Source organism: Ascochyta rabiei, chromosome 2, assembly GCF_004011695.2.
Source record: "Ascochyta rabiei chromosome 2, complete sequence".
Taxonomy (NCBI): domain Eukaryota; kingdom Fungi; phylum Ascomycota; class Dothideomycetes; order Pleosporales; family Didymellaceae; genus Ascochyta; species Ascochyta rabiei.
The window spans coordinates 2,442,920-2,465,413 of record NC_082406.1 but is presented as its reverse complement, the minus strand read 5'-3'; the positions used below and the strand labels follow the sequence as shown (position 1 = coordinate 2,465,413).

General features: G+C 58.7%; 5 protein-coding genes across 5 annotated transcripts, besides 19 other annotated features; 3 read left to right on the top strand and 2 right to left on the bottom strand.

Annotated features, from left to right (window-relative positions):
- Window positions 1-1,710: 1,710 nt before the first annotated feature.
- Window positions 1,711-1,751: a tandem repeat.
- Window positions 1,752-3,204: 1,453 nt separating this feature from the next.
- Window positions 3,205-3,239: a tandem repeat.
- Window positions 3,240-5,266: 2,027 nt separating this feature from the next.
- EKO05_0001687 (uncharacterized protein) lies at window positions 5,267-5,698 on the top strand (the record flags this gene model as incomplete). Its single annotated transcript, XM_038945036.1, has 1 exon — window positions 5,267-5,698. One exon carries the CDS (start codon window positions 5,267-5,269, stop codon window positions 5,696-5,698), a length of 432 nt encoding a protein of 143 aa, XP_038802441.1.
- Window positions 5,699-6,333: 635 nt separating this feature from the next.
- Window positions 6,334-6,357: a tandem repeat.
- A 506-nt stretch (window positions 6,358-6,863) lies between these two features.
- Window positions 6,864-6,889: a tandem repeat.
- Window positions 6,890-8,308: 1,419 nt separating this feature from the next.
- Window positions 8,309-8,348: a tandem repeat.
- Window positions 8,349-9,090: 742 nt separating this feature from the next.
- Window positions 9,091-9,113: a tandem repeat.
- A 340-nt stretch (window positions 9,114-9,453) lies between these two features.
- Window positions 9,454-14,617, top strand: EKO05_0001686 (uncharacterized protein; the record flags this gene model as incomplete). Its single annotated transcript, XM_038937436.1, has 4 exons — window positions 9,454-9,868; window positions 9,930-10,053; window positions 10,104-10,415; window positions 10,477-14,617. 4 exons carry the CDS (start codon window positions 9,454-9,456, stop codon window positions 14,615-14,617), a joined length of 4,992 nt encoding a protein of 1,663 aa, XP_038802440.1.
- Window positions 14,066-14,113: a tandem repeat.
- Window positions 14,455-14,488: a tandem repeat.
- Window positions 14,618-15,356: 739 nt separating the features above from the next.
- Window positions 15,357-15,443: a tandem repeat.
- Window positions 15,444-15,517: 74 nt separating this feature from the next.
- Window positions 15,518-15,566: a tandem repeat.
- Window positions 15,567-15,814: 248 nt separating this feature from the next.
- Window positions 15,815-15,869: a tandem repeat.
- A 40-nt stretch (window positions 15,870-15,909) lies between these two features.
- Window positions 15,910-17,787, bottom strand: EKO05_0001685 (Putative monocarboxylate transporter mch1; the record flags this gene model as incomplete). The annotated part of the gene is made up of 1 exon (XM_038945035.1): window positions 15,910-17,787. The coding sequence occupies one exon, from the start codon at window positions 17,785-17,787 to the stop codon at window positions 15,910-15,912; it is 1,878 nt and encodes a 625-aa protein (XP_038802439.1).
- Window positions 16,470-16,511: a tandem repeat.
- Window positions 16,912-16,957: a tandem repeat.
- Window positions 17,641-17,701: a tandem repeat.
- Window positions 17,774-17,829: a tandem repeat.
- A 266-nt stretch (window positions 17,830-18,095) lies between these two features.
- Window positions 18,096-18,167: a tandem repeat.
- Window positions 18,168-18,274: 107 nt separating this feature from the next.
- Window positions 18,275-18,330: a tandem repeat.
- Window positions 18,331-18,333: 3 nt separating this feature from the next.
- On the top strand, window positions 18,334-19,445 carry EKO05_0001684 (Exosome complex component rrp42; the record flags this gene model as incomplete). The annotated part of the gene is made up of 2 exons (XM_038937155.1): window positions 18,334-18,810; window positions 18,864-19,445. The coding sequence occupies 2 exons, from the start codon at window positions 18,334-18,336 to the stop codon at window positions 19,443-19,445; spliced, it is 1,059 nt and encodes a 352-aa protein (XP_038802438.1).
- Window positions 18,525-18,558: a tandem repeat.
- A 445-nt stretch (window positions 19,446-19,890) lies between the features above and the next one.
- Window positions 19,891-19,934: a tandem repeat.
- Window positions 19,935-20,383: 449 nt separating this feature from the next.
- EKO05_0001683 (Non-specific serine/threonine protein kinase) lies at window positions 20,384-22,444 on the bottom strand (the record flags this gene model as incomplete). Its single annotated transcript, XM_038945034.1, has 1 exon — window positions 20,384-22,444. The coding sequence occupies one exon, from the start codon at window positions 22,442-22,444 to the stop codon at window positions 20,384-20,386; it is 2,061 nt and encodes a 686-aa protein (XP_038802437.1).
- Between the last annotated feature and the right edge of the window lie 50 nt (window positions 22,445-22,494).

Sequence of the window (22,494 nt, the reverse complement as noted above, 5' to 3'; positions counted from 1 at the left end):
CCAATATTCTGCACTCCACGATTTCATCAAGGGAGTAGAAAAGAAGCAGTGCTGTATCGCGCTCCATTACTATTTGGAGAGAATACTTCGATTTCCTTTATGCAACTCTGTTTAGAAATCGGTGAAGACCATGAGGTACTCTTGATCAGCGATGTGCGTTAGCACAAAGTCTCTTGTAACGCTTTGTTAAGCGCCTGATTATCTCTGGTCGATGTCGAGGCCTGTTTAGGTTCCTGTCTTGGCAGTAGTCAGACCTCGACCATGTAAATGAAGGTAGTATAAATGTGAAACATCATCCTATTAATCGTAAACAAAGAGCTAGGTTCAGCTCGATGGCTTGCCGTTATGCAGAGGATCCTGTAGAAGTTCAAAGACAGCGCTTGCAGAGGAAAAACCAACGTCGCTGCCTAGCAAACAGCGAGAAGCTGGTATAGAGAGCTAGAGATGGACTCACTTTTCTGCTAGCTGCGTTTTGGTGTTTCCTGCAGTTGCGCAGGGAGAACTACTCTGCCACCAGCTGATCACCAGCCTCACCTACCTTTAACACGGGCTGGAGGGTCGAAAGCGTGATGCAACTACGGCGTCATGATCGAGCACAGCCAAAGACATCATCAAAGTGGACCTGCTGCTGTTCAGCCAGTCTTCGCTGCCAGAAGGAACGCCGAAAGATGTATCCTGCGAAACTCACAACCCGGCGCCGGAGAATGAGCGGATGACGACCAACACGAGCATAGGCGACGTCATTCACCAGTGCCTGTGTGCAACTATGATCAAACAGCACGGCGAGATACCGAGTCCATCTGCGAGCAAAGGCTACAACGGGCGTGAAGGATTGGAGAAACCCCACGCTGTCGATCACCTCCATTCCTTACCCACATGGACGCCCGTGGTGTGTGGGTATGCTTGCCGCTGTCATCAATCACTCTGACAGCCGCGCTTACCCTCCGAAAAGTGGGCGTGCCATGAAGTCGTGATGATGAGAGCAAGATGTGGTCCCTGAATGTCAATCCGTTGAGGAACCGCACTGGTCCCTGAGTTTCTCGTGACAAGGCAGGTGCCCCGCGTGGGCGCATCGCATCAGTTGCCCACCTCGCTACGCCAGCAACACCAAAGCCCTATCACAACAGCGCAGATCTGTCTCCGACTCAACACCTCAGCAATGTCGTCAATCAGACAGTCAAGACCGAGCCTAATCCAACTGCCCAGCGAGCGTCGTAATGCTCGCCGACTCGCTCTTTCCGGCGACTCATTTTTTACGTCCACTTGTGTATTCGTAGCATCTGATAACTCACTTTTCTGATGGTTGGCGCATCTCCGGCTGCGAGCTGAAACGACATGATCGACAGCCCTGTAACGTCGCACAGCAGACGGGTATCGCGCAGGCTTGCCGGTGCAGAGTGCAGCCAGGCAATAGGACGAACAGCGCAGCGCGCATTCACCGCTATCCATACTAGGCCTGCCACACCGACAAACTGCATTGTTGAGCAAGTATGACTCCCAAAGTTTGGCGTTGCAGCAAATGCTGCTAGTTTTCTTTGATGGTTGGATGTCGATAAGCTGCGTCTACTCGCCTTTCGAGAGCGTCACTACGGTCCAAGAACGATGACCTTGTCAGCGCGTGGTCGTTTCTCCATCACTCGGGTCCTGGGTCAGCTTCCACAGTCCATCGCTGCTCTCCATGTTGCACAACTGGCGAGCCGTCAGATCAACGTTGCAGGTTGCAGGTTGCAGGTTGCAGGTTGCAGGTTGCATCCTCGTACTCGCAGCTCGCATCGAGAACCAGACATGGCTGCTGCTGCCGTCCACCAAGACCCAGTTAGAAAATCTTCCGGAGACGACAGCGGCAAGTTGCGATACGTTTGGTGAACCCCACGTTCCATTGCATCCATCTATCAGGATGTTGGGTTGGCCGCGGGGTGTGGACGGAATTTTTCAATCCACCGCTCGAACAGGCGGAGAAACATGCACCGAAAACATGGGCAATCCCGCGCCTGGACCCCACGGTCAGCATCCCACGAGGGACTGGTGCTCTGGAAGACGATCGGGCCTAAAAGAGGGATGATCACAGGGTTCACAAGCCTTGTACTGTTCTGGAGTGGCGGATGGGCTCCCCTATGGGGAAATTGCAAGCAAGCAGCTGGGCACCGTGTGCGTGCTTGTTCTAGAAGTACCTAAGCAACATTGTGTCTCTGGAGTCTGAACAACGGAAGGTTGGACGATTGGGCGACTGTCGGCGTAAATTTGAAAGAGAAATCTTTCTCTTCATTTCATTTCTCTCGCATGGAACGGTCCCTTGGTTTGCATGAAGCGTGGAATTGCATCTCCACAGCATGTCGGCCGGGAAAGCGAAGCGGAGCAAAATTCTACAACCAAACTTCGCCTACCATGGTACGGCAGTCAGTCCTAGCCACTGGTATGCCGAAGATAACCCACATCACAATCTCTCTGGTAGGGTTGCTCCCCACAACATATCACCAACGGATGCTGCCGACCCACGTGTGTGGGACATTGACATTGCGGCTGACGTCAGGCTCCGCCACAAATGCTCCCAAGTTGCCCGATGGAGTAAGTTCGGTGGCAGGGCGTGGTGGGCCCGCGAACAAACCGGAGCTGAGAAACTTCTCTGCGATGAAAAGTGGATATAGAAGAACGGCTCTTCACGCACAACATCAACAATGACGACGGTATTGCTACCAGGGTGGAAGATGTTGAGGCATGGGTATGATCTGGTGAAGCAGCGAAGCATTCCAAGTCGGGGTCAGGCCTGTCACCGGGCGGAAAGGCCGCATGCGCGTTGAAGGTGGTTGATAGATTGCAGCGGCGTGGAATATTCTCTGCATGCAGCATGTCAACCATCGGATGCTCCCTCAATTGCCTGTCTTGGAACGTCTCGGCGCGGTTGCCCTGCGTTTGGACTGGCCTTCTACGCCACCTTCTAGCAGCCTTCCCTTCTCTGAAACCAGAAACACCGGTATCGTGGCGGCTGCAGTGGCCAACGAGCTATTGTGAGTATCCTATCGTGGCGCAGACCGCTTTATTCTGAGCGTCCTCAAGCGGCAGCACGCCGTTGTTGGCCGAGCAAGGTCGACTCTTCGCTAGGAGCACCTCGATGCGACGCACATGGCTTCGAATCCGAGGAAGGTTCTCAGGCACTCAGGCACTCGAGACGACGGTAGAAACACAAGGCAAGCTTCTCGTGCATTTGTCAAACTCAAAGCCAAAGTCAAAGTCAAAGTGAATCCGGGATGAAAGAGCACAGACTCGACGTTGACCCCGGATTTGCCGAGACCCTGCATGTCTGCATGCGGAAGGTTGAGTGAAGCAGAAAGGGCGGCAACGTGGAGAGCTGGGCATATCAATAGATTCGTATCACGGCAGCATGCGCGTCGCGCTCTCCTTACAGTCACTTCTCGAGAGGGTGTGCTGACTGCGCGGCACGGGCATTACGGAGCTCTCGTCAGCCTTGTAGAGTGCGTCCATCAGCATGAACTGCATGCGGAGCGCGATGTCGCAAGGCTGACGGGTTGAATGCCGTACACTCCCGTGATACGTACCGCATCAGCCGAGGGCTCCCTGTGACTGTCCGGGGTTTGTGCAATGAAGCTCTACTCCGCTCCCAACCCCACCGTCCGATGCGCCAACCGTGGCTTCACATGCGCATCGCGACAACCTGCGAGCGAAGGCACTGACGCAAGCTGTGCTTCTTCAGCCGGCCGTGAGCAGTGCTGGTGGAGACGCCCGACATAATATCTAGCCTCCGGTACCAAAGGTGGAGCAGAGGGCCTTGGTCCACATGGACCCTGAGATCGTCTGTCACTGCATGTGAACAGGGCTAATGTACCCCATGTTCCGCGGTTAAACAGTACGGTACGCCTCCCAAGGACGAAAGACAGCCGGAAGCATGTCGAGGCAGGATCACTGCGGGGTGTCAGGCGTCAAGCTCCGGTAGAGTCCACGGCTTGTTTCCTGCTGGCCGCCCACTGGCCCACGATGCAGGACCACCTGGCTGCGATGCGAAGGGGGTTGGCAAATGAGCCAGAAGACATTGCACCGTTCAGTTGGCCTGTCAGAATCGTATCGAGTGTCGTCTGCAGCGCAGCGGTTACTCGCCCCGTCTAGCTGCCAACCGCCGCGGGCACGGAAAGCGGAGCTGCGGCCTTGGGTGCCGCAAGAGGAAATGTAAACGTATGCACGGCACGAAGGGAGGCATGTCAGGGTCGCCGTCCCTGGCCCCCGAGATCATCTCCAGCTCGAACTTTACTGCTTCAAGCAGCTGATGGAGCCTGTCGGGGAGAGTTATCTCGCGGAAGCGGCCGTGGCGCACAGCGAGTCGTGGGGGAGAGCACCCGTGCTGTGACTGTGACATTGGGGCCTGGGTGCTTTTTCGGGATCACGAAGGGAGAAAGCAAGTGCAGAAACAGGGGGCGATGACGATAAAGGTCTCGTCAGGCTGTGAGTTGTCGCGCATTGGGGGGGCTGTGGGATTACCAGCTGCTTTGCAGGACTGAGTGGTGATGGCTGGCCCTGCAGACGACTCATCGCAGCCAGCTCCTTGTGTGTGAGATGACAGGGCGAGCGTCGGGTGCAGTGTTGCAGAGGAAAAGCGGTCTCGCGTTCCCGAGTGCCAGGGTCGCCGTCCAGTTGCAGCAGAGCAGACGGGGCTGACAAGCAAGCGCCAGATGTGGATGCCGCTCTGGTAAACGGCGGTGAATTGCGACGCCCAATCGCCCTGTTCTTCCGCCCCCTTCGCAGCTCCACGCCGCATGGGACGCATCCAGGCGGTGACCCACCGCCATTTGTGTGCACTGTATCTTGCGGAAGCGGAAGATATAACGCGAGCTGCCACCGCTGCGCATCCCACGCCCATCCAGACCATCTGATCCTCTGCGTCGAGACATAGGTCGCACTTTGCTTCTGACTCGGACTCCTGACCGTCCGAAACACGCGCCCAAGCATTAAAGCCAGACATCGCCCCTTGAGTCCTGTTCCCAGAAATCTCCATCCCCCCCAGACCGGCGACCCTCGACACAAACCCCACCCGATACGGAGCTGAATCGCGTTAACCCTGTTTCCATCGATCCGACATCCCACCGTCATACATCATCGGCCGTTTTGGCCTCGGTCGACTTGCTGCCACGCTAAACTAACACGAACACCATCCACCCGGGCAAAACTGTTTACGGCCGACAAAGCCCGATAGTGTGTGTACACACAGTATACATACACAGACCCACCCCGTACACTACCCAGGTCTTCCCACTCCAACATGCACTTTGAAGCTTCGCCAGGCTCGTCGCCATCCAAGTCGATCGCCATCAGCATCTCACCCAGGAACATGTCTTCGCCCACGGGATCCCTCTACAGCAACTACTCCATCGAGTCCAACTCTCGCCGCGGCTCATCATGTGCGTACCCGTCGTGGCCCACGGGACCTTCGCTGGAGTACCGCAACCCGTCCTCGTACATCAGCGACGAGGACCTCTTTGGCGAGGACTTGGACGACGAGTACTCGTGCCCGATCCTCAAGAAGGCCCCGGCACCTCCACGAGTCCCGCCCATGGCCCAGGCATTCCCCGTGCTGCCTCCTCTGTACGCTTCGAAGAAGGCCAAGACCCAGCGGAGGCGCAGCAGTGGGAAGCAGCGCCGCACCTCGACGCCCATGACGCCCATCAGCGAGTCGCCTGAGCAAGTCGAGTAAAGACGACGGGGTGAAGCGTCGTTTACCACCACGTAAGCTCACCCTTGATATCTCGAACTTGCCGTGCAGCGCTAACATCAGGGTACAGTCATTGTTGACGTCTACGTCACTGTGTAGCATCTCCTCACGTGTGAACTGTGGCTCAACCCCACCGCCACAGGTCACTCGGCGCTTGTCCCCTTCAGGACACGCCGATACTCACAAAGGCTCATGATTGGCCTTGCGCAAGTCGCAGCCACAGCCTCACCGCGTCCAGCGCACAGCAAGGCGAGCGTCTGACTCAGCCGAGCCATCAATCCCCCCTTCCCATCGCTCTCCACCAGTGTCTCGCGTCGGCCTCGTCACACGCCCATCACCGCCGGCGTGTGCGTCGAGAGCTCAGGGCGCCGTCGTCGCAGCCTGCACGGCACGCTTCGAGGCTGCGCTCAACTGCGCTTAGGGCCTCGTATGCGATGCAGCGTGAATCCAGACCTGGAGATCGGGGGGTACCGGGACTGCATCCGCCGCAAGGAGGCGATGCGACGGGAAGCAAGGGATGGAAAGCCGCCTTCCCAGGTCATTGGAGGAAAGGCATTCTTGGATTTTTTTTTGATTTTTTTTTTGATTTTTTTGATTTGGATTTTTTTCATCTTTACAGCGAGCGAGAGAGAGAGAGGGAGCATTGGCAGGCGTTTCTGCATCTTCGCATACCGGCATCGATACCCCCCGCCTCCGCGCAGCGGACGGGCTTGGCTGGTCAGCGAGCGAATGGCATTCTTCCCATGCAACAGCGCTGTGATTGCATTTAGCGAGGCCTGTGAGGCATGCCTGGTGGCCTGTCTTCTCTTGCCCTATTATTCACCATGATACCCTGTCCGTAGATAGCCCAACACGAGATTTCGACACCCCAACACTCTTCTCTTCTCTTCTCTGGCCTGCATCCCGTGTGCGTGATTGCTCTCGCCGTGCGCGGTGGCTGGCTTCGAGCGAAATCGCCCGTCACACTGGATCACGCTCGACGTGCTTGTTGGGCCGTGTGGCGCGCCCCCTTTGCGTGCTGGGTGGTTAGATCGACCTCTGCGCCATTCACCGCAGGCACTCGCCCAGACGGCATACGCTGGCCACGAGAGCGGCGACAGCACGTGTTGAATCGCAAGAGCGCACGTCAGGCAATCTACGTGCAAGGAAAAAAAAATAAAAAAAATAAAAAAATAGGGGGCGCCTCGACGCAATCTTCACAGCACCCCCGTCCATCATCTTCACCTCGATGCATGAAGATCTCCTTGGGAGAGAAGATGCGTTTCGGGGGGGTGAAATGGCGACAGCCAAAAACAAGCTTCCCAGAGCCCGATTGCGGTAAGCGAACGGAAGCGGGGTTGTGTGCCGTCGAGGGGCATGCAGTCTGCATAATTATCGAGCTCACGCTTCTGGCACGCACAGCAGTGTCTGTGATACAGTTTGGTCGGAAGCACAATCTAGCCGTGACGAATCCGTGACCTTGTTGAGGACGAGCGGGAAGCACAGAGCACGCGATCGGAAGCGTTCTCCCCCCCTCGCATCAAGTCAATATGGGAGGTGTGGTGTGTAATAAGGAGGGGGGAGTTGCGGGCGCGGTGGCTGGGATGGAGGTAGAGCCGTGCAGGGATGTAGCTCCTTTGGTGCCGGCGCTTGCAGAGAACACTCAGCACTGTGAATACCACGCAGATGGCTCTTTTCCTGCGCTCCTCTGCGTTTCTGCACTTCTCTTCTCGTGATGAGCTGGGCGTGGGATGGGATGGTCAGCGGTAGACATGCCAAGACGCAATGGATCTGATGGCAGACCAGGTCGAGTGGTGCTCGACTCTAGTACGCAAGATGGCGTACCGTGTACCTGAGGTTGGATCGACCGTCACTTTGCGAGTTTGGATCGACCATTACTCTGCGAGGTGGATCGACCGTCACTCTGCGAAATTGGATCGACCAGTACTCTGCGAGGTGGATCGACCGTCACTCTGCGAAATTGGATCGACCATTACTCTGCGAGGTTGGATCGACCATTACTCTGCGAGTTTGGATCGACCATCACTTTGCTTACCGAGACGGCCAGTGCGAAAGAGGGCGTGCAATAGAGGGCGTGCGGACAAGGGACTCAGGTGCGCGTTTGTGTGCCATGGGAAGCAGGCCGTCACGTCTGCGGAGCGTTCAACAGCTGGTTCCTGGAGCTAGACACGGTACATGTGCGTGCGGACAGATTCGTGAAGGATACATGGCTTCGGGTGCAGCGTGAGGTCGGGTTGTCCGGTCCATGGGTATCAGGACGTGGGGAGGTTGTGCTGTATCGGTGTGCCGTGGCCCGTGGACAGGGCTGGTCCGTGGCAGCATTGCATCGAACTGAACAGCCGTTGCTCAGAGACACGATGGTGGTGCCACACACTTACACAGTACACTACACGGCCGGCTCCCGGGCGGGATGAGGGTCGATCCGAGGTGGTGAATTGTGCGCGCCAGCCGTCTTTGTTCAGTGTTCATGTTCAGTGCATGTTCAGTGCATGTTCAGTGCATGTTCAGTGTTCATGTTCAGTCTTGATTCAGTTTTCATGTTCAATCTTCATTCAGTCTTCATTCAGTTTTCATTCAGTCTTCATTCAGTCTTCATGTCCAGTCATGTCAGTCATGTCCAGTCATGTCCAGTGTCATGTTGGGCTTGGCGTTGCGCAACGGCGCTCAGAGATGGGAGCAGACACGTCGCAGTGCGCTGAGAAGCATGCGACTGATGTATGGGACGAGTCGCTGGCGTTGCAGCTGTGCGCATGGTCTGGGCGAAGCGTGGTTGATCCTTGCCAACGGGCCGTAGCTCCAGCGCCGCTGCGGGCCACGATTGGGCCGTCGTGGGCATCCAAGGTGTGATTCGGCTTGCACCACAAGGCTAGCGCACCCAATCACCCTGCACCATCACTTGCTCCTCCTCACCTCGTCTTCCGCGCCCGCGTTCCCTGCGTGGACGAGTGCTTTGAGAGGCTCCTGTCCGCGTCCATGCAGGCACCGCTGTTTCCGCGGCGCGAACCTGGACCACTGACGTGCTGTGTCACTTGCAAACGGCCAAGTTGGCGACCAGCATCGCTCGCTAGGCAGCGTGACTCTTCTTGGTGCGTCGAGTGCCAGCTCCATCTCGAGCCTCCACGACGGCCAGCAAATGAGCTCGCTGGCGGACAGCGATTAGACGCCCCATGGCCCCCTGCCATGCTCTCGTCGAGCATCGCTCCACGCGCCTCTAACTTCTGACCGTGCTCGTCGTCCTATTCTGAGCGAGATGAATTCGTCCTGTGCTGTTAAGTGTTAAGCGCCGAAGCTTGATAGGCCCCAGCTGCCCACGCGCAACTCCTCACATCTCGCCCGCGCCTCTGCTGGGCCTCTCCTTCTCTTCCCATCCTGCTCTGACTGTCTGACTGTCTGACTGTCGGCCGTCTGTGTTTTCAGCTGCATGCACCGCTCGTACCCCTCACACGACTTCCCAAACGGTCGGATGCAGTGCTTGTCTAACCGCCAGCCTCGATCCCTGTAAGCCGTGAGGGGCCAAAGTATACCTCGAGACGCCGTGGAGCCAGCGTGAAAAGCGCACTGCTCTTTAGCGCGCACACTGCAGTGAGTAGGACGCCCCTGGCAGGCCCTGCGCTTCCTCTCCGTCCTTCTGCAAGCTGCGTCTGCCCTTGATCGATACTCTTCCCTTGGTGATGCGCCGCGCAAGTGTGCTTGCACTCGACGCCGACTGACAGCAACCGCCTTGCAGGCCATCTACAATGTCCCTAGGCCATGCCCGCCAGCGCTCCAACTCAGCAAAGGGCTCCTCCATTCGATCAGACGTCAAGTTCCAAATCCCCACCCCGAGCATCACCCCCCAAAACGACGAGTTCGCATTCCAGCCATGCGCCGCAACCGGCTCGTTCCTGCTGTACGCGCAGCAGAACATCATCTACTGCCTACACCACGACACCCTGGCCGTAGAGAAGCGCTTCGAGAGACACCGAGAAGACGTGGCCTGGATCTCGACCGACAACGTTAGCGAGCGCGGCGCAGGCCGACTGGTCCTGAGCTACGACACCGGCTCGACCGCCATAGTCTGGGATCTGCTGTCCGGAGATGAAGTCGCGCGCTTTGCTTCGTACGAGCAGATCAGGGTGGCCACGTGGATGAGAAACGGAAATGTTGCCTTTGGTAAGTCCCAAGCTGCTGGTTCGCCACGGTCCAAACGCGCGCTGATGATGCAATCCAACAGGAAACGCCCAGGGCAACATCATCCTATTCGAGCCCTCCACATCCGAGCACCTCTCCGCAAGAACCATCTTCGACCCCATCACCGCGCTAGCGCCAGCTTCAGACTGCCGCACTTTCGCAATTGGGTACGTAGAGTCCCGAGCATGCGCAAAGCCCACTCACTAATCCAGCCTAGCTACCACAATGGCTCCATCCTCATTGCGACACTGCAGCCCACCTTCACCATCATCCACACCTTGACCACGCCCAGGATCCCCTCCCCTGTGGCCGGCCTGGCTTGGCATGGTTCTTCCTCGAAGCAAAAGTCCGAAATGTTGGCTGCTCAAGCATCAGACGGTGACCTTAGAGTGTGGAGCGTCCCCAAGTCTTCGCATGGCGGCGATGCACCCTGTGTCATTCGTGTGCTCAACAAGTCGGAATCGAGAGAAGCTGGCCCTTGCTGGTTCTCCTGGTCCAAGAACGGCCGAATCGTCCAATACACGGAAGGGTGCGTACCCGTGAGCCTGCTGATTGCCTGACCCTACGTGCTGACCAGCCATCTTCCACAGCCAAACCTGCTCGTGGGACGTTCGCACCAAGCGAGTCACGTATGAAACCGTTCCCACGACCCAAGATGTTGCCGCTATCTGCAGCTATGGCCCGACGGCCACGCTGTTCACCGTGAGCCAGAGCTACAGTGTTCAGCAGTACGACATCAACCCTAGCAGCACACCAACAATGGTTGCCAACGTCCAGCATGCACCCGCAGAACCACCTCCTTCGCCCCCGGTCTCCTTGGATGAGCAGAGACAGATACACCTGCAACTCGATGAGGAGCCGGTGACAGCCCGCCCAATCAAGACTGCGCCTCAGATGCTCCTTGCCTCGGAGGCTAGCGAGGACGAGGACATCATGATGTCGCCACTGCAGAAGATTGCAAATGAGCTCGTCGAGTTGGAAGAAGAGCGTCGTGACCGTGTCGGACCCCTGAGTCCAGTGTCAAGTCGCGGATCCCTGAGCTCGCGTTCCTCTGCTGGTAGCGGGCGCCAACCACGATATCGCTACGACAGGCCCACGTGGGGGACGGCCCGATCGTCGAGGAGTGCAGCTTCTGGCGCCTCGGGCACCGTTTTCTCCTCCGGAGACTCGTCTTTCGCAGAAGGCGCTTCGCAAGCCAGCATCTCCATCCGTTCCGCTACCTCGGCCGCAGCGTCGTCTCGATACGGCTCGTCAGCCCTTCGCAAGGAGGTGATGCGTAGCCCAGACGAGTCGAAGAAGACCCAGAAGCTGGATTTGTTCCCTTTCACCAAAGCCAGGCTCGCCGACGTTCCCTTCCGACCCACAGAGCTGGGGCCCGAGCGAACGCCAAATGACCTTAGACGAAACCTGCTCAAAGTGGTGTTCGGATGGGAAAACGACATCGACGAACTTGTTCGGGATGAGCTCGCACGCCACCCTGCTGGGTCGGCTGCGGCTGTCCTTCTTTCCAAGTGGCTTGGTGAACTGGGAGCTGACTTCATGGCATCCATGGTCGGTTCCGAGTCTATGACTTCTTCTGACTGGATGCTTCTTGCGTTGAGTAACATGGGGCAAGGCTCGCAGAAAAAGGTGGGCGAGGCTTTTGTCCAGCGGCTGCTGGAGAAGGGCGACGTCCATCCCGCGGTCGCTATTCTCCTTGGTCTGGGCGAGAACAACGATGCTATTGAAGTCTACGTCTCCCAGAAGCAGTACATGGAAGCTGTCCTCTTGACCTGTCTTATATTCCCTACGGACTGGCAAAGACAGTCTTTCCTGGTGAGGAAATGGGGTGAGGTGGCAGTCGCCAAGGGCAAAGCCGAGTTGGCAGTGAGGTGCTTCTCTTGCATGGGCCTCGAAGCCACCGAGCCGTGGTTCTCTCCTCGAGCTCAGGATGCAGTCTTCTCTGCTCAAAAACAAGCTCTGCTCGGCTCGCAGCTCAGCCCGCCATTGTCTCCTCCAAGCGTGGGTAGCAGTCGAGTCGTCGCCAGGATGGCGTCTCTCAAGCTTGTCACAGACTTTTCTCGTGGACCGCAGCCCAGACAGATTGTTAGAGGGGAAGAAGACGAGCAAACCCCGATGAACCATGGCACCACCCCGATCGCCGAATCTGCAACCACCCCGGCAGTAGGCACTCACGGCTGGATCGGCCGCGGAGCCGCTCGAGACAGATCTTTGGAGCCTTCTTCTGCACGGACCGCGACTCCAGGAGCGTATGGCAGCAGAAGACGAATGGCATCTCGGTCTGACGCTGGACGCTCTACGAACACCAACGAAAGCCTGGCTACCCTCGCCCTTCCCGATCGTGGACAACGAGCTGAATCCAAACCAAGGACTGCCATCGACAACGTCGGACGTGAAGCTGAGACCCTGCCATTCTCGACCAGACGTACCACCTCCGCAGGCAACGCCAACGACTTTGTCCTCTCGGCATCCACGTTTGCACCTGCTAAAGCTAACGATCACCTTCCCTCTCCCGCGGTGGGCGTTTTCGACGCCTACAAAGAGAAGTCAACGGTGTCGCGCACCAGTTCTCGCAGCAGAAACCAGAGAGACCTCCATCTAGCGATGCAGAAGACTGTCGTTGAGGCAGGTCCAGACACGCACTACACCAACAACTTGAGTCCGCCCCTCACTGACGCGAGCCTGAAGAGTGCAAAGGCGCGCAGCATCGATCAGTACATCAATAGCCTCGATGAAGCTACACACTTTGCTCGCGAGCGTGCTGACTCTAGAGACGAGGAAAGACCTGCCTCACGCACAGCCAAGGCGCGCAGCCGAACTCGCGATGGATCTGAAGGTCGTGGGCGAACCGATGTCCGCTACATTCGAGCCGCCAAGCGGTCGCCATCGTCTCCTGTGCCCATGTCGCATGAGGATGTTGGTGTGAACAGCACGGAAGAGGCCGCAGCGAACAGCGAGAGTTACGACGACGAGCGATTCTACAAGATGGAGGTGGCCTCCCCAATCGCCACAGAATCGATAGCGAGCACCCGCAGAGCACGCAGTCGCGCACGGTACGGCACAAGCAAGACCAGAGCCTCGTCCAAGACTGCACAACGCGCCGAGTCCCCCGAAGGCGTCATGGGCACCCGCAGCAGAGGCGCCAGTCGAGCTTCCAGTCGCCGCCCAGCTGCCGACCGGGGTCGTAGCGGTATGCGCGGAGACCGCTCACCTGAATCTCCGCAGTCGATGCGAGCAGAAGATTTCGTGAGCAGCGCAGACACCAACGCTGCTCGCCCACGTCAACGCAGCGTCAGCCGCCAACCTCGAGACCGGTCCATTAGCAGGAGGCCCACGCCTGCGATTCGAGGATCCAGCCTGACCCGCAACCAGATGAGGGCCGGATCGCCAGATTCCCTTTCGTCCAGCCTCCACGGCGCACCTCGATCGCGTCCTCTAACACGGACCCGGAAGGAACTTGCAGCGAAAGAGCTGGAAGCCCGCCGACTGTCGTTGGCCCGACGTCCTTCAGCACCTGCGATCCCTCATCCCGAGGAGTTCAAATTCCGGCCGCTGTCTGGAGGACGCTCCAACACGGACGATATGCTGGGCTCAATGTCAATGTATCGCGATCCGATCCAGCGGAGCCAGACAGCGGATCCGATCAACAAACCAGCAAACAGATTCTTGGCCAAAGGAACCTCCACGCCTTCGGTACCTATCGGTCTGCCGGCCAACCCCCGGGCCATGCGTCATCCGAGGTACATGAGTGCAGAGCCTGAGGAATGGGAGGAGGTACCTGCTGTGCCCGCCATCCCGCAAAACCATCAATATCCCCAGGAGCCACAAGAAGCTCAGGAGGACGACGTCGGCCCGCTACTTCCCGCAACCACGTTCCTGCCCTCTACCACATTCGGGCAGTCAGCTAACCTGCCTCGCTCTGCATCGGCACCCCCGCAGGAGATTCTTCTGCCAAACGCCTTCCCTGGTGCAGGAAGACGTCCATCTCTCAGTGGGCCTCGCAGCCACACGCGGATGAACTCGCCACCGGAGATCTTGGTGCCCTCCAACTACAAGCGTGTCAGCCCACCCCCGTTCAGGAACAGCATCGACGGCACCATCAACGAGACTCAGGTGATCATCATCGAGGAGGAAGATGTCGCGCCGCCGGTCCTCTCGCAGCTCCAGCATCTGGGTGCTCCACCGCCGCCACCGCCGCCGCCGCCACCACCGCCACCTCCCCCACCGTTCCATTTCGGCGGCGGTGCTGCTCCTAACGGGGTCACTGTGGTGAGTGTAGCGATAGAGGAACAGCCACAGCGCGTTTCGCCGACGAACATGTCTGCAGCTGGCTCGCCTCAAGCCCATCGACGAGGTCGCGGCAGTGTCAGCGAGAACCTTGGATCGACGTTCAGACGCGTGACCGACCGCATGCGCAGCACCAGTCGATCGGGACACAGATCGCCACCAGCTGGGCGTTCTGACCTTGCAGCTCCGTACGAAAGCGTAGCGGACTACTCATACTCTCGGGGCCCAGCTACGCGTTCGCCCGGCGAGGGAAACCACCTGGACGCGTACTTTAACAGCATGCCACCGCCTCCGCCGCCGGCCCCGACGCAGCCGTGGGAGGCAGTGGTTCCGGCCAGCGAGGACCAGAGCTTCTACCGACACCCGAAGGAGGTGCGTGCCAACATGCCGCCCCAGACGCTGCAGGCGGGGGTGTACAAGCCCGAGGCGACGCCGATGATCTGATCCGATTGCGTCGACACTCGTACTTTGTTCTGATCTGAACGAGGCTCTGAATGAGTCTTTGAAGACTTGGCGTACTGTACTTGTTGCATGCACAAACGCAAACATCAACCAAGCTATTGAAACGACGTAATGACCGATCCATGTAAGCCGTTGGCATGGTCTTTTGCTTTGCCATTTATTTTCCGCCAGCATGGTTCCATCTTTCTAGCAGCATGATTCTATCGTTCTAGCAGCATGATTCCATCGTTCTAGCAGCATGGTTCTATCGTTCTAGCAGCATGATTCCATCGTTCTAGCAGCATGATTCCATCGTTCTAGCAGCATGGTTCTATCGTTCTAGCAGCATGGTTCCATCGTTCTAGCAGCATGATTCCATCTTTCCAGCAGCATGGTTCCATCTTTCCAGCAGCATGATTCCATCTTTCCACTAGCAGCATGATTCCACCTTTTAACTAGCAGCATTAGCGAGGATGATTTCTTCTCTCTTCTCTCTTCTCTCTTCTCTCTTCTTTCCTCTCTCTTCTTTCCTCTCTCTTCTTTCCTCTTCTCTCTCTCTCTCTCTCTCTCTTGTATTATCCGTTTTTCACTCTGGCCCTTTCGGTTCAAGACTTGGACTCGAGGGACAGCACCTCGCAGCGCTTCGCGGCGGAAATTGTCGATACCCTTTCTTTGTTGGTGTTGTTTCTTCTTTCTTGCTGGGCTCGTCTTGCCTTGTTGGGTTCGTGGTGGGTGGGTGGTGGATGGAGATGGAGGATGGATGGAGATGGAGGATGGATGGAGATGGATGGAGATGGAGGATGGGTGGTGAATGGAGATGGAGATGGAGGATGCAAGGGAATCATGAGCGGCATGGTTAGTGGGTTCTTGGTAATTCAATGTATATTCTTGGTGATATACTTCTTGCTGTTGCTTGTGAGGTGTTGGTGATGCTGGTGATGGTGGGGTGTTGATTGAGTGATGCAATGGGTTGATGTGTATTGCAATGGGTTGATGTGTATTGCAATGGGTTGATGTGTATTGCAATGGGTTGATGTGTATTGCAGTGGGTTGATGTGTATTGCAATGGGTTGATGTGTATTGCAATGGGTTGTTGTGTAGGTATGCACGGAGAACAGAGATATCCAAGAGCTTGACAGATGCAGAAGACGCCACAACAACGCCACGGAAGAGAAAATGCACGCTATACAGCCAAGAAACCATGCAAGACATGCAAGACACGCAAGACATGCAAGACACGCAAGACATGCAAGACCAAATCAAGCGCAAATAGAAAAGAGAAAGAAAAAAAAAATCTACACAGCAACCCCCCTCCTCTTCCACCCGCCAGGCCCCCGCCAGGCATACGTCCACATGCCAACAGCGAGCCAGACGCATAGGGCCATGGCCCAAAAGGTCGAGGCATAGCACGCCTTCCCGTAGCACAGAACATCATCCTCGTCCCTGTCGCCCATGGTCATGGCATCTGCGCCGCGCTGGTAGACAAAGGCGTAGACGGCGCCCCAGAGGGTAGCACCGGCGGCGGGGGTCATTGCGAGAATGCCCCAGTTTGTGCCAAAGTTCTCGACGCCCCAGACGACGGAGACGACGATGGGGGTCAGCGAGAAGACGGCGCCATAGCCGGCGCCGATCAGGGCGCTGACGAGGGAGAAGCGCGAGGGGTGGTTCTGGATCAGGCCGCTGGCGAGCAGGACTTGGCCGAGGGAGAGGAGCAGGGCAAAGGTCAGCAGAAAGGTGACGCGGCTTAGGGTGAAGCGGCGGGCGGGGTGGGGCGGCAGCGAAGAGAGCGAGTTGGCGATGCTGTCGGGCCCCTGGAGGTGGCTGCGTGCTGGGGCGGGCGGGGCCAGCATGTCGCTGAGGGTGCCGGTGAGCAGGCGGGCGAGGGTGGAGGTGATGGCTACAATGGAGACGTGGGTGGCGGGGGTGGTGGAGACGTCGACGTGCGGCGGGGTGAGGGTGTTGATGATGGTGCCGAGGTTGTTGATGAAGGCTTCTCCCGGGCCGGTGACGAGGAAGAAGCCGGCGGCGAGCCACCACATGGTGGGGTCGAGGAGGTAGCGGCGGGTCTCTTCGTTGAGGAGCCAGGTCTTCTTGCGGGCCTCTTCGTCGTGGCGGGCCTTGAGGGCGGCGGCCTCGGAGTGGAGGAAGTCCAAGGTGGAGTCGGAGAGGTGGTGCGGGGGCAGGGTGCCGTAGCCGTGGGTCTGGGCGGCGGCGGTGAAGAAGGCGTCCTGGGCGAGCAGGCCGGAGCGCTCGAGCTCGTCGACGGCGTCGTCAATCAGCTCGTCCTCGTCGATGATGCGCAGGGTGAGGGTGCCGACGAGGCCGACGGCGAGGAGCAGGCCGGCGAGGAACAGGAAGAAGCGGAAGACGTCGACGTGGCCGCGGGAGCCGTCGGGGTTGGTCTCGTACAGGACGTGCTCGCCGAGCTGGCTCTGCCACATGCCGCTCAGACCGAAGGCGGCGATGGGGACGGCCAGGGCGATGCCCTTTGCGTTGCCGCGGCCAAAGTTCTTTGCGCACGTGGTGACGGCGGACAGGTACATGCAGCTGGTGCCCATGCCGACGGCGAAGAAGGCCAGCAGCATGGCGGCAAAGGGCCAGCCGTGTCCGCCGGCCGAGGGCGGGGGGCCGCTGTGGTAGGCAAAGGCAGCGAGCAGGTAGCCCAGGCCGAAGAAGGCGGCGGACAGGGCCGAGGGGGCGGCGGGGCCCAGGCGGTCGCACAGGTAGCCGAAGAGCGGGACGGGCAGGTACATGCCCAGCTCGGCGACGATGCTGACGGCGTTGACCTGCAGCTGGGTGTAGTGCAGGCGGCGCTGGAAGAGCGGGGCGTACAGCGAGTAGGCGGTGATGCTGCCGGCGCAGAGGCAGTTGACAACGGCCCAGGCGAAGCTCAGCCAGCGCACGGCGAGGCGCTGCAGACGGTCGCGGTCGCGCTCCATGACGCCCTCGGCGACGTGCTCGAAGAAGCTGCCGGCGTGGCTGTGGCTGTTGCTGTTGCTGGCCGCGTCGAGGCTGGAGGCGTCCGAGGCGGCGGTGGCGGCGGTGGCGGCGGTGGCGGCGGTGGCGGCGGTGGCGGCGGTGGCGGCGAGCAGTGGGCGGCGCGGGGAGTGGTAGTCGAGCTTGTCGATGCGGCCGTGGGTGCTGCTGCGCTTGGAGCTCGAGGGCGACGGCATGGCGAGGGAGGGGGAGGGAGGGCGGAGGGCGGAGGGGGAGGGTGTGGCGGTGTGGCGGTGTTGTGTGACGTGGGCGTGGGCGTGGGCGTCGTGGGCGTCGTGGGCGTCGTGGGCGTGACAGGCAGGCGTGACAGGCAGGCGGGCCAATTACCGCAGCATCGCGTGGCTGGTGATGTTGGCTGGCCCCGGCGGGTGATGAACAGGTCGAGGGGAAGCTGTGAAGGTAGCAAAGTCTGAGTGAAGCTCTCCAGCCGTCAACCCGTCAAGCAGGACATCGACCGCTCCTGTCAAGCGCGTCCGAGCGGTCTGCCCAGACAGCCCAGACAGCCCAGACAGCCCAGACAGCCCAGACAGCCCAGACAGCACAGACAGCACAGACAACACAGCCGTCGGCCGCTGATTCGCCCGTGCCCGCGCGCCCGCAACAAAAGTGCAGAGCTTCCCACCGCCTCACCACCGCCCGCCAGCACGGCACCACGCGCCCACGCCCTCGCCCGCGCCCTCGCCCTCGCCTCACCTCCCCTCCCCTCCCCTCCCCTCCCCAGCATGCCGCCCCAGGCCGCCCTCGTCAACCTCTCGCCCGCCGAGCTGTCGTTCCTGCGCTCCGCCCTCACCCAGTCCCCGCCCCTGCGCCTCGACGCCACAAAGGGCCCGCGCGACTTCCGCTCCATGCGCGCCGAGTACGACGTCCTGCCCACGGCCAACGGCAGCGCCCGCATCGCCCTCGAAGACGGCACCGAGGCCCTGGTCGGCGTCAAGGCCGAGGTCGAGCGCACCCCGCACCCGCCGCTCCTGCGCGAGCAGCACGGCCTCGACGGGAGCCATGGCGGGCACAGCAGCGACCCCAACCCACTCGGCCAGAACGCGTGGGTAGAGGTGAGCGTCGAGCTCCCGGGCTTCCGCGACGACGACGCCCTGCCCGTCTTCCTCGCCTCCATGCTCACCGAGAGCCTGCTCGCGAGCGGAGCGCTCAAGGACAGCCTCTACATCAACCCCCGCTTCCACTGGAAGCTCTTCGTCGACGTGCGCCCGCCTCCATCCACTGCGCCAATACCCCCCCCAGCTAACCAGCCCAGATCCTCCTCCTCTCCCCGCCCCTCTCCTACCCCCTCGCCCTCCTGTCCATGACCACCCACCTCGCCCTCCTCACCGCCCACCTGCCCGCCCTCAAGTCGGACAAGGACGAAGACCCGCTCTTCGACGACGACTGGGCCGCCGCCTCGCCCCTGTACCCGCACTCGAGCACTCGCCACACGCCGCCCGTCATCATCCTCGCCATCGCCGTCGGCCCCAACATCATCTTCGACCCCTGCAAGGAGGAGCTGGCCGTCGCCGACGCCGTGCTGGCCATCGCCTGCACGAGCACCTCGTCCGCCGCCTCCTCCAAGATCCTCTCCATCCGCACAATCGACCCCCCGAGCCACCTGACGCCACCCGCGGTCCCCAACAGCATGAACTCGGCCACCGGCGGTGCCGCCCCAGAATCCAGCGCCCACGCCCTCACCCTGCGCGAGCTGCTCGCTACCACCGGCGTCTGGACGCCCCCGCGCGGCGGCATGAAGCGCGGCCTCGTCAGCCACGTCGCCAAGATGGTCGTCGAGAAGGGCGGCGTGGCCGACGACGTTATCGGCGCGCTGGCAGCGATTGAGGTTGGGTGAAGACATTCAATGAGAGAAGAATTCAATGGAAGAAAAGACATTCAATGAAAGAGAACATTCAATGAAAGAGAAGAATTCAATGAAAGAGAAGAATTCAATGAAAGAGAAGAATTCAATGAAAGAGAAGAATTCAAGGAAAGAAAATACATTCGATGAAAGAGAAGAATTCAATGAAAGAGAACATTCAATGAAAGAGAAGAATTCAATGAAAGAGAAGACGTTCAACGAAAGAAAAGACATTCGATGAAAGAAAAGACATTCAATGAAAGAGCAGAATTCAATGAAAGAGAAGAATTCAATGAAAGAGAACATTCAATGGAAGAAAAGACGTTCAAGGAAAGACAAGACATTCAATAAAAGAAAAGACAAGGCATTCCCTTGGCTCCTTCCGCCCGACGAGAACATGCCGGTCCACACTTGCCCCGCCGTCGTGCTGACTGCCGTGCAGTCCAGTCCAGTCCAGTCCAGTCCAGTCCAGTCCAGTCCAGTGCAACACCCTACACCACGGTATGCCACGGTACAGTGCAGTGCACCCTCAAGACCCCGCACTGCACCCCAGCTGCACTCAATGGTTCATCTAGAGTCAATCAACGATCCGCACCCAAGAACAGTCTTGTATGCCGGGATAGATCCATACATGTCCAATAGAATCCAACAGCTAGATTCTATTCTTCTCGATACCTGTATTTGACGAAATAGATGCACGACCACTCCATCCATCTCAGCGCTTCGACGCTCTGAAAATCATCAAGCTACTTCTGAAGTGTCTAGGTAGATTCTTATTTATTTCCACGTGATCAACATCTTTATGAATCGCTCCATGGTACTACGCGTCTTCCAACACTCTAGCGCTCTTTCTAGGTGGATCTGTACATGTACAACGATTGTGAATTCATCTCAACGGCTCACAAAATCACCAGGCTGCTTGTCAAGGTAGATCAACAGCTGCTCCCGCGCAACGCCTCCACCAACCTCGCCACCTCGCCACGCGCCTCCTCGCATCCCATGCGCTGCTGCTCGTCCGCCAGCACCATGGCGCCAATCAGCTGCTGCGCCCTGTCGCCCTGCGGACCCAAGCGCGCCGCGAAGCCGTCGGGAAACGCGCCGTGCCGCAGTCGCGACAGCGTGGCGCTGCGCTCCATGCGCGTGCCAAACGGACACAGCAGCTCCACGGCCATGACCCCGAGCGCGAACACGTCCAGCTTGTCGCTGTTGCGGCTGCTCGTCGACGGGCGGTAGAATTCCGTGCCCACGGGTTTGGTGCTCGCCGCCCTGCTGTTTCGGGACTCGGTGCTGCTCGCCTCGTCGAGCGCGGCCACGAGGCCAAAATCACCTATCCGCGGTACCACGTGCACGCACGCCCGCTCCGGACACGCCTTGCACGACGAGAGATCCACCGACCCGTATGGTCCCCGCCGCCCCGTGCTGAGCGAGAGGAACACGTTGGCTGGCTTGAGGTCGCGGTGCACCACGCCTTGGCTGTGGAGGTACTCGACCCCCGCGAGGATGTTGCTCAGGAGCTCCCACGATACGCATGCGTGGAAGCAGTGCCTCACTTCGGCCTGGCTCGACAACGACGTGCGCTCGGGCGAGAGGAACGCGGCGAGGCTGCTCTCATACAGTGACATCTGCACGTTCAGCGTCAGGACTGGGCCGCTCGCTCGCGTCTTGACAAGAGGCCCTGCCGGCCCATCGCTGTGTGAGACCATGCTGTCCGACAGATCCGTCGTGAGGTCCTGCGACGAGGGCATGTGTCGTCGAGGGATCATCTCAACGTCCTCGTCATCGAAATCCTCGGAAACATCCTCCACGGCGCTCATGCGAGACCTTGTAGACGACACAGTCGCAATCGTAGCCTGGCTGGCCTGGCTGCTACGCCGTTTCTTTCGCTTGACGCTCAGCTGCTCTCGAAGGGACAGGTGGTCCACGTTGCCCCTTGAGTTGTCTCCCTCGCCAGTGTCGCTTGCTTCGAAGACAATGTCTGCGCCAGAGTTGGCTGATGGCTCCTCAAACTGCATGCTGTCCATCTTCTTCTGGAGATAGTCCACGTCCGAGGGGCTCGAAGAGAAGTTTGCAGGATCCTCGAGCAGCCGGTTATCTCGTACGACGGTCGTCATTGGTACAAACGGCCTTTCCGTAGGTGGTGTTGTAAATTCCAGCCATGCATTGTGGTAACGGACAATGTTTGCGTGGTCGAAGCGGGCTAAAGACCGTACTTCTTCCAACATGCTGCTCAACGCCTCCGGCCCTTGCTGCTGAACTTTTGCTAGCTTGGCAGGGGGCACAGGAATACGCTTGACTGCGTAAAACGATCCATCGAGCTTGTGCTTGACCTTGTAGACCTTGCCGTAGCCACCCTTACCAACAACCTCGAGTTCCGAGAAGTCTCGCACATAGCGGTCATTTTGCAAGTCCGGATACCCGCGTAGATACAATCCCGCCGGTGAGTGCAGGCCTGACAGAACTTCGATACCAGGAAGCGGCGGCTGTGGTGCAGGCACGGCGTTACCTTGCATGTGGTGCATGACCAACGCTTGAGTATCTTGCGGGATTGTGGACAGTGTTTGCAGATGGCTGCTAGTCAGTGTATTGATACCTTGCTGCGCCTGCTTACGATGACTTCGGAACTCGTCGCTGGCATACTTGTCGTCAAACAATTGACGAGCAAGCCGTTGGTACGCTTCTCGACCCTGCCTCTGAGCCTCCGGATCGGTGGGGTCTGTCTTCAGCCGCGCTGCAGCTTCTGCAATGGCCTTCTCCTCCAGCATTGCATGAAGCATAATGTTTCGCACATCTTGGGCCGATTCTTGCCTCAATTCTGCAAGAGATGGGCGCTGCGCATCTACAGGTACTCCAGATGCACCTGATTCCAATGTGTTGATGCGGGACAAAAAGCCATTCTGGCGAGACGATTCCGGCTCTTCATCCTCCGTTCGGTCATAGGAAGCCTCTGAAGAAGACGACGATGAGGATTCTCCAGGCCTGCGAAACATAGACATCGCGAGATGTAGAAACTGTCAATGGCCAGGGTGCCCTTTGTCAATGCTTC